The following is a 12,338-nucleotide window of genomic DNA, read 5'->3' on the forward strand; positions in this document are numbered from 1 at the left end:
TAACCTTCCATCCCCAGCGCCTCCCTCCTGAGCCCTCTCCTCCTAGTCCGCAGTGCGCCCCATAAGGCTGCCTTCCTCTTCCCTTTCCTTCTCCAGGAGGCCGAGGGCAATCATCATCATCATCATCATCATCATCATCATCATCATCATCATCATCATCATCATCATCATCATCATCATCATCTCCTTCCTTCCTTCCTTCCCTCCTTCCTTCCTGGCCTCCCGCTCTGGCCCCATCGCTCCTCCCTTCCTCCTCTCCCTCAACGGCTCCTCACTCAACCGTCCCCCGTTCCCTCCACCCTCTCCTTTCTCCTTTCTCCCCTCACTGACGACGACGACGGCGGCGGAGGCCCAGCCTCCCTCCCTCCCGCTTCCTCTCTCTCTCTCTCTCTCTCTCTCTCCCTTTGAGTGTGGAGGAGCCTTTCTGGGGCCGAGGCCGGTCCCACCCTTCCCCTTCTTCTCGATCTTCTCCTTCTTGGCCTCTTTCTTCCCCCCAGACCGCCTCTCTCCGGCCAGAAGCGGCCGCCAGGACTCCCTCGCTCCTCGCTCCGTCCGTCCGTCCGTCCGTCGGAGGGTCAGCCTGTGGGTCCGGAGGAGCCCCGCCATGGGCTGCACGGTCAGCGCCGAGGACAAAGCGGCCGCCGAGCGCTCCAAGATGATCGACAAGAACCTCCGCGAGGACGGCGAGAAGGCGGCCAGGGAGGTCAAGCTCCTGCTCCTCGGTGAGAGACGCGCCCTCCCGCCCTCGCTCGGCGGGGCTCCTGCTGCCACACCCCTGGCCCAGAAGGGCTCTGAGCCCCCGGGGTTTTGGGGGTCACCCAGGGAGCCCCTCCGCCCTCTCCGTGGCTCCCTCGAGCCCTTCCCTGGCCAGCCTGGTTTTCTTGGCAGGCTTCTTCAGAGAGGGCTCTTGCCATTGCCTTCCCTTGAGGAGGAGGAGGCTGAGAGAGTGTGACTTGCCCAGGATTACTCATAACAAGAGCACCTACATGTGCTTGAAGGAGCCAAAACACTTCCCCATCTTACCCCCCTCCTTTGTTTTCTATAGACAACCCAGTCTGTAACCTGAAATGTCTGTGTGCAACACCCCCAGCCCCCATTTCACAACATTTAATCATCTCATCTCACAGACTTTCATTTTTGTTTCCTCTTTCAGGCTTGATTTATGTTGTCAGGTTAGTAGTAGTAGTAGTGGAGATGATGGTGGAGAGAAAAACAAGCGTCTCAACTGCAAACAAGACAGGCCCAGCGCCACTCTCCTCAGAAACAAACAGACTGGGCTATTCCTCCCCTTGAGCAGCAAGGATAGTTTGAGTATTTCCTGGTGCTCCTGAGCTGCTTCTCACTTTGCCTGGTCTCCTTCCTTTTTATGAAGACTTCACTTTTTTACAACCCTCCCCTAGTTATTATTTCTTTATTTCTTTATTTTGAAAAACCATCATTGCACAAACTTGGAGAAGTCAAAGCAAACCAGAAGGTTTATGTTTGGGCTCATTGTGTTTTTGGGAGAGTCTTTGTGAGAACAGTGAATGTGTGAAGGATATTTTCATGGGTTATGCAACGCCGCAGATAAGATGCTTTTTCTGGGCTGATTAATTTTCATGCATGAACGTCTTTGTTGCCTATTAAGTATGGCAAATGTAATGGTTAGCTTTGAGCTATCATCCTGGGCAAACTAGAGGACTGTAGGACTGGGAGCGTTTTTAGCATTTTGAAGAACAATCGTGGTGCAGAGTGTTGTTTTTTAATGCCGATAGGAGAGTGTCTTGGTTGGAAAAGAGAGGGGTGAAACATGTGACAGATTCACCAAAATGTACTGATAATGAGTTGTATCAACGGCTAATTCAGTGGCAGACTTCCTCACCAGCCTAAAGCAACATGTGAAAATTAGCTTTCTTTCTGTTTTTGTTTTATGATGCCCTTTTAGTGAAGTTCTAGTTCTGACTGAAATGCCCTTTACACTCGCAGCCCTCACTGCACTTCAGAAGGCAACTAATGAATTGTTTGGCATCGCAGCTCTTTGTCTCCTGACTTTAGAGAGGAAAGTTGTTTTCACATCTCTTAAATAAGCGTTGACAGTGTTTTGGTTCTGCATACTGTTTTCCAAAGTTATTGATGTACAGTCGCCCCTCCTAATGCACGGGTCTGGGATCCGTGCCCTTGAATATACGCAGAGGACCTCCTCCTCTATTTGCAATGGCATATGCATAGGGGCACGTTCCATTCAAGCCTATGGGGCTTGAATAAGTGCAATCCTCCATTTTCACGGGTGGTGGTGGTCCAGAACGGATCCCCCACGAAAACAGAGAGCCAACTGTAAAGAGCAATCCCATACAGTTGGCCCTCCTCATTTGCGACCTTGACTTTTGTAGATTTAATTATTCACAGATTTGATTAATATGTTATCTCTAGAAATCTCTAGGTCCTGCAGTGCGACTTTATGGCCAACTTTCACCAGAAGTCGCAGTGAAGGACCTAGAGATTCCTCGAGAGAACACCTCTCTCGGTATCTTTAGGTCCTCCACTACAATTGTGTGGTCAGCCTCCAGTGGATGTCGACCATAAAGTTATCCTTGAGGACCTGGAGTTTCCTAGAGAGGTGTTCTTTCAGGTTAAAAAAAGTGGTTATTTATTTGTGATTTCCCCACTTTCACAGTGGTCCTGTGTCCCTAATCCCAGCTAATCCCACATTTGCTGGGGTTAGGGCTGAAGGACCCCTGTGAATGTGGAAAAACCACAAATAAAAAAAATCACTATTCTTTTTTCCCGAGAGAACACCTCTCTAGGAATCTCCAGGCCTTCCATTGCAACTCTATGGTGAACATCTGCCAGAGGTTGATCACAGAGTCATGTTAGAGGACCTACAAATGCTCAGAGAAGTGTTTTCTCTAGGAACTTCTAGGTTCCCCACCACAACTCTATGGTCAACTTTTGGCAGAGTTGCACAGAAGGGCCTAGAGATTCCGAGAGAGAACATCTCAATCAAAACCACAAATAATCAAATCTGCAAAAGTCAAAGCCGCAAATGTGGAGTGCCCATAGTCAATGTCTACTTAGAAGTAGTTCCCACTGACTAAGTCCAGTTGGACTACTCCATAATAACTGTTCAAGGCTGGAGCCTTACAGCTACACCTAAAATATGCTGATTGTCATTTTTTAAAATCGTTCTGTTGTGTGTGCATCGTAAGTGGCATTTGTTAATCTAGTTTAAGCTCCTTCCATGTGCGGGTACATGAACAACATTATTTCTGAATTGTATGATAAATCCCCATGGAGGTGATCTGAATTGGAGGCTTTATTAATTGTATTAAAGCTTAGAGTTTGTAACGAGGCTAATATGGTCAAAACCCAAAATAGCCCCATTGATTTTAATTGGAAGAATCTGTAGAAATGATCTTGGGGCTTTGGGTCCATGAACCAATGGCAAGTCTACTGCTCTAATCTCAGGTTAGCCTAGTATTTTTCACCCTTTCAGTCAAGGAGGGCAGCCATATGCAACCTTTGACATTCCATGTAATACATTTTGAAAGAAAGAAAGAAAGAAAGAAAGAAAGAAAGGAAATAGCAATTAATTGAACCAGAAGATCAATACATTGGCCTGTAGTATAGAACATGTAAATTAATAAGATTGTCTTAATTGTGTGGCTGGATTTTATTGTAATTTTTGGTTGCAAACTGCCCTGTATAAAGAGTAGTTTACAGATACTTTAAATGAGGAGAGAATATAAATAATAATAATAATAATAATAATAATAATAATTTATAGCCTGCCCAATCACAAGGAATCGGGGCGGGTCACAGCAATAAAATACATAAAAACACAATAAAATTCAAAAATTATTCCGTTCCCAACCCCCCCCCCCCATCCCAGTACTAAAATTACAATTAAATAATCAGCATTTAAAAACAATAAAATACAAAGTGTTAAAATTAAGAGAAGAATTGGTGGACACCACGACGTAGGTCACAGTATATGGGGAGAGGAACTAGGTAAGGAAGGCCTGCTGGAAGAGGTCAGTCTTAAGAACCTTCTTAAAGGCTGTAAGGGTAGAAATGTGGCGGATCTCCTCCGGCAGGTCATTCCATAGCTTCAGAGCAGCAGTGGAGAAGGCCCTCTGGGTAACTGAAGTTAGCCTAGATTTTTTTGGCTGAAGTAGATCCTTCCCCGAGGACCTTAGAGTGCAGGACAGACAGTATGGAAGAAGGCATTCCCTTAAGTATTCTGGACCCAAGCTATGTAGGGCTTTAAAGATAAACACCAACACATTGTACCTTGCCCAGAAACTAATTGGCAGCCAGTGAAGGGACTTCAAAACTGGTGGTTTGGGGCAAACTTGGGCAAACTATGTATAAGGTGGTAGGTTGTCATCTGCCAAAGACTAAATGGTGTTGTTTTCAAAAGGCATTTGTCATATTGTGTTTGGGTTTTCATATTTTGTAGATCAGTGGTCCTCAAAGGAGGGTCCCTGGATCAGTGATGATCTCTGAGCCATTGGCTGCTGGTCCCCGGGAAGTTGCTAACAATTGCAGCCAATAGACACAAATTTAGTGCTGGTCAATGGAACATTGGAAAACAATAATTGCCAGTCCCCTGCAATGGTTAGCCTGAGAAACACAGATTTTGATGACAGCTGTGTGACGTCGTAACTTGTAAATTCTCTAGTTTGAGAGAATGTGCTCCAAAAATAGAGATCCAAACAGAACAAATTTTGTATTAAATATTAATTGTGTAGAAACTGTACAATTGACATCTTAGTTTGATTATGGCGACTGCAAGGTTAAGTAATTTTTTACTTGGGTCACTTTGTGTCATTTTCTGCTGAGCTGTTAGTAACTGATACTCCGTTGTGCTCATTGTGGTTTTACAAGATCCTTTTTGTTATATGTTTTTTTTAAATATAAATTGTGATCTTCAGATGCAAGTCTAAATGAAATTTCTGTATAACATATACAAGTGTGGGTGAGATTGGAGGCAAGAGTGACTATTGTAGTTGCAGATATTCTTCTGCCTCTTCAAATGTTGTTGGACTGCACCTCCCAGCAGCATTAGCCAATACAGCTGATAGTGATGAATGCTAGGAGCTGCAATCCTTTAGCATCTTGAGAACTGCATGATGGTCATCCCTGATGTAGGCCTTCCACAGAATCATAATTTCATGGCAGACCATCAGTAATCTGTTTCTGTTATCTTGTGACGATAGGGAGAGCTTGTTTCTGAATGACTGAGATGGATCCAAAATACACTGCAGAAATAAATCCAGTTTGAGAACCCTTTAACTGCCCTGGCTCAGTTCTATTATGGCACCAGAACTCTCTGACAAAAACTCTCACACAAAACTACATTTCCCAGAATTCCCCAGCATTGAGCCAGGGCTGTTAAAGTGGTCTCAAACTGGAATATTTCAGCAATGTATTTTGGACCATGGACTGTTTTATTTAAGTTCCTTTTTGAAAAGCACACACAGCACTTAAAAGTCATTACAAATGTAAAATTTTTGGAACTGAAGTGGAGGATAAATAGGAAGTACTTTACAGAGAACAGTGTTAAATGACCCAGTCGTGCAAGGCACCTTGCTCCTTAGATACTGATAGTGTGTGTGTGTGTGTGTGTGTTGTGTGCCTTCAAGTCATTTCCGACTTATGGCGACCCTAAGGTGACCCTGTGATGGGGTTTTCTTAGCAAGATTTTTTAGAGGATTTGCTGCCTTGCTCTGAGGCCGAGAGCATGTGACTTGCCCAAGATAACCCAGTGGGTTTCATAGCTAAGTGGGAATTGAACCCTGGTCTCCAAAGTCATAGTCCAGTCCTCAAACCACTATGCCACGCTAGCTCTCACACTGATACCATATTTCACATTTTAAAATATATCAGAGGCTACTTGTTTATTTCAAATATCAGTAGTTACAGTGCAGGAAATATGGTAAGCAAATGTTTTAACAGCCTTTAAAAAAAGTAAAACCACTAAAATCTATGTAATGAGTTGAGAAGTGTGCCATTAGTGGATTTATCTGAAAATATTTATTGTGAAGCTATGTTTATTGTTGTTGGCTTTTTCTGTGTTAAAAATAGAACTACTCATAATTCTGCTGTGGTTCTAAGAGCAAGTCACAAACAGCACTGAACAATACAATAAAGCCAGTTATAAATACCATAAAATACAGGTATTAGTTAAATAAACAGTGGAATGGTCTATCCTGCACAACATTTTCAGCAACACCCCCCACTGCAAAAGCTTGTATAAACAGTCACACTTTTAAAATTTCTTATAAAGCTCATTAAAGAGTAAGCTTGTTGGGCTTCATTGGCGAGTAGCTTCCAGCAGAGTGACATGATGATAAGGCAGACATCTGTGATCCTACGCATAGATTTTAGAAGATTTGTATTTTTGTTATTATTCTTATTATATTTATTTCTAGCCTGCCTTTTCCCCAGTCCAGGACTCAAAGTGGCTTAGCACAAATTAAAAATGCACAAGCTACAAAAGTTAAAACAAGATTAAATAATCAAAAATTAAAACCAGATTAAAACATACATTATTAAACATATGCATGTGTGTGTGCGCGCACACACACCAGCACAATAATTAGCAAGACCCGACATATTGTTTAGGTAAGAGAGGCCTTATACAGTCACTCATCAAATGCCTGTTGAAATAGAACAGTCTTTACTTGTCTGTGAAAAGAAAGTAGAGAGGATGCCAGACTGACTTCTCTGGGAAAGGAGTTACAAAGCCTGGGGACAGCCACTGAAAAGACAATCTCCCTTCTTCCTAACAGAAGTACCTGTGAAAGTGAAGAGAAGGGCATGCACAGCAGAACTCAAAAACATGGGCTAGTTCATAAGGAATAATACAGTTCTTCAGATATCATGGACCTGAGCCCTATAGGGCTTTTATAGATCAAATTGTCTTGAGTATTTGATGTTCTCAAGCACACATAGAGGGCTCTTGTGCATTCAAGAAATCAATGTATAATGCTTGCCTAGTGATTTAAATCTACCATTTCAGAATAGTTTCTGCTCACCAGTGAAGAAAAAAAATCTTAATTTCTATTTTTCCTCTTTGTTATGCAGAATTCTGACTAGGCTATATGGCACAGTGTAATCTTTAAACATATGTGAGGTTTATTTGGTGTTATAGATGCTCATTCTAACACAAAATGGTTACACCTTCAAAATGAAGCTTAATTTATTCAAAGGTTCCTCCCGCATCTAGGAGGACATATAGAACATTCATCAGTTTCAGAATATATAGGTAGCATACAATATCTATATTATTAAAAAAAAAAGACTTTTCTAAATAATTCTGCGTCGGTGTGAAAACTTTCCAGCTTTGTTCTGATAGCTGTAGACCGTGCATAGAATGGCTGAAATGTATTAACTTTAAACCACATATTTCAAAATACCAGTAGTCACCTTGACTTCAGAAGCAGTGAATTGAGAATTGCATGCTTAGCCTATTGCAAAAAATAAGGTCAGGTTATTTTTGCCGAATTAGTGATTTCTCATCATTTCTTTCCTACCCCTCTTGTTCTAATATGTAGAACAAAAGAGGAAAGTTTTTCAGAATGTTGTTGGCCTTTATGCTGAGAGAAGGATTTTCTAAATGCATTTCAAAGTAGAGATTTTTTCTTTCCTTTCTTGCAGTTTCCTCTTTGGGGCATTTGTTTGTGTCTTGAGCTCTTGTGTCTTGACATTGTCACTTGGGAGAGTGTTCATAGTTTGTTTAATAATTGGTTTAGCAATCCCTAGTGTACCCAAATGCCTCTATCTCTGAGGACTTTTATCACTGATATGAGAAAGCTGAAGTCCATTTAGCAGCCAAAATTTAAAACAAATAAAAAACTTACAGGAAAGATGAGAAATGAAAAGCAGATGCATCAAACAGGTACTGTACTGACATGAATTTTGTTGCACATATTCATTGCAGTTGCTTTTGCAAACCAGAAAAAGAAATTAGATTATTGCAGTCGCACACAATTTTTGGGAACTGCAAATGGAATAGTCTTGTGCTAACAGGAAGCTCATCAGTCTGCCAAATAAATGGTTCTGTTGTAGTATAAAATGCACAATGCTTTTTGTTTTGCTACATGTATTAGATACTATTTTTCCACTGTACCATTACCTCAGAGGATGTGATACTATTGAAAGGGAACTTTAAGGATAGAATGCTAGCTTTAGAATTTAAATTACATTGAAATGCAGAGACAAATTTATATTCTATGATCACAAGTAACAGTAAATCATGGTTTATCATTATAAGAAGTTGCAGTGAGCTTGGACCTTTTTCATTGTTAATTTTAACTATGATTTGTTGAAATAAGCCAGGTTACAAGCTATAGTTTTAACTTGGCTTGTTTTAGCAAACTTCAGTTAAGACTGACCACTTTGTCCAGGTTCAGATGTTTCAACAAGCTGTAGTTGATATAAAATGTAAGAATAGATTTTCTGCTTTTTCTTGTGACTGTGCTGCGTTGGGGTGTAAAGAAGAGCATGTAAACTGGAAGTTTATTGTGGTTCCTCTATGTAACCCTAAACCACGGTTTAACATTATGTGTGAATGCAGACATAGACATCTTATGAAACTAGTGTTTATGTAGAGAGATCTTGTAACACCTTTGAGACTAACTAAAACAAATAAGTTGGCAGCATGACCTTTTGCAGACTAAAGTCTACTTCCTCAGATGCATTTGGTCTTAGTATTTATAGAGTGTTAGAGAAACATGGTGACATTTGTGTCTACTCTGAATCAGTACTTCCAGTGATTGCCAGGTTAATGTTTCTGTAGAATCACTACTTATTTTTGGAAGTCAAGGGTTTGTTTGTTTTTTAAAAAAGGAGTTTGTAGTAATTGGTTATAATTCATAAAGTGAGGGAAGCTTTGGCAGGATCAGATTCCTTGATACATAAATAGTTTTTCTCCCCTCAAAAGGAGTATCATGAAAACTGCTAGGCACTATACTTTCATGCATTTACTTATTCATAAAAGGACAGTAATGTTTGATTGATTTTAAAAGATGTCCCAACAGGGCAGAAAAATGTAAAGTGTGTTAAATTGTTTTTAGTAGAAGTACATTTAAAATACAGAGAATGATTGCTGTTTTTCTCAGCAGAATGAAAAATGGGAAATGCCCACTTCTGAAATGATGATGGTGCAGCAACACATGCATAATCTAAAATTATACAAAGTATGTCTCCCAGCCCCAGAATTATTGGGGTTTTTTTTGTTATGCGGATGTAATTGTCAGATGCTTATGTGATTGATGTATTAAGCCCTGACAACAATTTTCACATCATAGCTGCCTTATCAATAGCTATGCAAAGATTTACAGGACAGGGGAAAATACTGTTACATTGTTTTCCAAATATATATCATATCTAGGTACCATTAATGTAATATATTAGTAAGCACTTACAGTATATATGCTGCTTATGAGAACTCAGTCTTATTTTTTAGTATATTTGTTGTTCAGCCATATGTATGAGACTTTGGGTGCATCTACACTGTAAAAATAATGCAGTTTGACACCACTTTAACTGCATCGCTCCATCCTACAGAATAATGGGATTTATAGGCCTGTTACAGACTGCCAAAATAAAGCTGCTTCGGTTCTCTTTGGAGGTGTGCTGTTTAAATGATGCATGCATCCTAAGAATCCGGAAGCTGCACCAAAGCTGCACTCCAGTGCTTAGGAATGGAGTGTGGCTTTGGCGCGATCTCCGGACTCTTAGGACCCATGTATCAGTCAAACAGCATACCTCCAAAGAGACCCGAGCAGCTTTATTATGGCAGTCTGTAACAGGCTATAGTTTTGTGAGTGCATCAGCCCTCTTAAGCAAAGAATGCTAATGACCTTGTATTATGGTATTTCTACAGTGTAGATGTACTCTTGTGTGGTGACTGCTTGTAGTCTATGATTCTACTCTTATTTTATTGGTTTTTATAATTTAAAAATGCATCTTGCCTTATGAGGTTAAATTACTATTAGAAATTATATAGTTGTTTTGAAAGTGGCTCAGAACTGTTGCAAAATGTGAGGCCAATAATTCATCTATGTGACTATATTTTGTCTACAGTTCTGACCCTTGGAATGTAATTTATATGAATACTTAGGAAGAATGTCCTGTTGAGCACATTGCTGTAAGCCACATCTTTCCTTCTCTCTCTACTCTGCTTTAAAAGTTGTGTTTTAAAAGCTACCTGCTGTTTCCCTAATGTGAATCAAATACAAATTATTGTGGCATTGTTATCTTGAGTCTTCATTTAGGCTACTTCAGCCCTTACCCAGGGTTCACACCAACAATTGCCAAAGGCAGTGCTTGGGAAATGTGTGACAGAATTTTGGGGATATATAGGAGAACTCTATGCCCCAGCAGCAGTGGTAGCCAGCATAAACAGTGGTGAGGAATGATGGGAGTTGTAGTCCAGCCAATTCTGGAGGGCCACTTCCCACTCCTCTTTTCTTTTATACTACTGAAATTCTCTCACTCTGTTGCTACTTATGGAAGGGGAGAAAGAATATTGTATTTTTCTTTTGTTTCATCTGCTCCACAAATCATCCTGGATTCATTTCCAAAATGTCTGACAGAGAATTGAGGCCCCTATTCCTCTCTTAGGTGGGGGAATAGATCCTTCTGTATCAGGTATTGAGGGAAATATATATTGAGGCTATAATTAGTTTGAAGTTTCAAGTTCCTCATAATTACTCCACACAGCAAAGTTGCAGGTTTGTTGTAATATCCCATCTATTCTGAAGTAGGCATCTAATTTTATTTCTGCAGACAACTCTTCTTTTTCTTTTGTAATCTACTTGTTGTTGGAAAAATTCAGATAACGAGCCCTGGTCTCTTACCTTTTTGTTGTATTTTGAAGACTTGCTCATACTGGATATGGTAGGGAACTGGGGCTTTCCTATTTATTTCCTGTGTTTTCATTGGCGGCATGTTCAACTTGCTTAAAAACATCTAGCCTACTAGTTGTTTTCCAGCAAACAGTGATATATCTTCTCTGACTTGGATTTACTTACATTCAAATTTGTTTGTTTATGTCAAATCTTGAATTGGAGATTATGGGGATGGTTATTTACGGGATTAATGCCTACCACAAATATTGAGATATTCTGTCCCTGTAGGATCAACATTCATGAAGTGTTAAATGGACTAACAGCTGGTTTTAAGACTGGCAAAATAAAGTAGTGAAGGAATGTAATATGAAAAAGTCAAATATGTCCTTTGCCATTTCTTTAGTTTCTTCCGAAATTGACGACATAATATTCTGATAGCTACACTAAATGATATTAAATGAGGCCATTCTAATAAATAGGGTATGTAATGTCAAAAAACATTTCTACTTGTAACTGTGTTTCTTGAAATCTTGTATGTAATAGTACAACAATCTTGTGCTTGTTTCATGTGTCCTGTCCAGATCTGTCAAAATCAGCTTCAAACTTGGATTTTTAAAATAAGCCTCATAAAGTGGGCAGATTTGGCTCGTAGACAGCAAATAGCTGCCTGAGGTTGTTTTTGCACTCTGGATCCTTCTGATTCCCTCCTATCTGGGAAAAATAATTTTAAAAATCTGTTTTTCTGCTCCAGGAAGGTTTCCAGAAGCTGTCATGGGGGTTGGGGAAAAGTTGAAACACTCCCAAAACATTAAAAACAGACAAACCAGGAAGCAGTTCATCCATTTCTGGGTTTTATTTGTTGTTTTTCCATTTTGCCATCTAGTGTGGACCAAGCAAGGTCCCAGATAGTAAAAACTTAAGAGGGTTGTTGTTTTATCCTTCAGCAGGTGAATCACTGTCTATTTTATTTGAGACCAGCAGTTGGATTCAGACCCTAATGCCACTATCTCTTGCAGATACTGTTGAAAGCTGAGTCACAGCTATTGTGTCAATTCTGTTCCATTAAACTTTTCCAACGTGTTAAGTGAAGGACTAAGCATTTTGATATCTGGTGCACATAATCAACTGCTGTCTCTTTTGACAGCTTGGAATCCTAGCAGTTAGTCTCACCAAGAATAATTCCTTTTTATGTAGTTAATTGCTGAAAGTTTAATGAATTTTTAAACTGCAGGTACACTATAAAACGTATGAGAGAAAGACTTGGATGGCCTGTCTGTTACATACTATTTTGACAGTAAAATAAGCAACAATTAGTTGTTAACCAGAACCTAGAGATGTTCCTTAGAAAGAAATATTTTGAAAAACCAGTAAAAATACTGTTAATTGCTCAAGCTGACCACCACTATTATCTTGAATATTTGGCTACTGTGGAGTGGTTGCCAGTAAAGTTTACTCCTGCAGTGATTTTATAGTTTTTGATATATTGCAATAACAACAATA

General features: G+C 40.0%; 1 protein-coding gene across 1 annotated transcript in view; it reads left to right on the forward strand.

Moving 5' to 3' along the window:
- The first annotated feature begins 379 nt into the window (after nt 1-379).
- LOC149321633 (guanine nucleotide-binding protein G(i) subunit alpha-2) overlaps nt 380-12,338 on the forward strand; it is a 187,655-nt gene continuing 175,696 nt past the window's right edge. Inside the window, exon 1 of the mRNA XM_089525822.1 lies at nt 380-722. Within this exon, the coding sequence (XP_089381948.1) occupies nt 605-722 (118 nt within the window). The 5' untranslated portion in view covers nt 380-604. The remainder of the gene's footprint in view (nt 723-12,338) is intronic.

Source organism: Sceloporus occidentalis, unplaced genomic scaffold, assembly GCF_023333645.1.
Source record: "Sceloporus occidentalis isolate IW3139 unplaced genomic scaffold, rSceOcc1.0.p SCAF_1, whole genome shotgun sequence".
Lineage (NCBI taxonomy): Eukaryota > Metazoa > Chordata > Lepidosauria > Squamata > Phrynosomatidae > Sceloporus > Sceloporus occidentalis.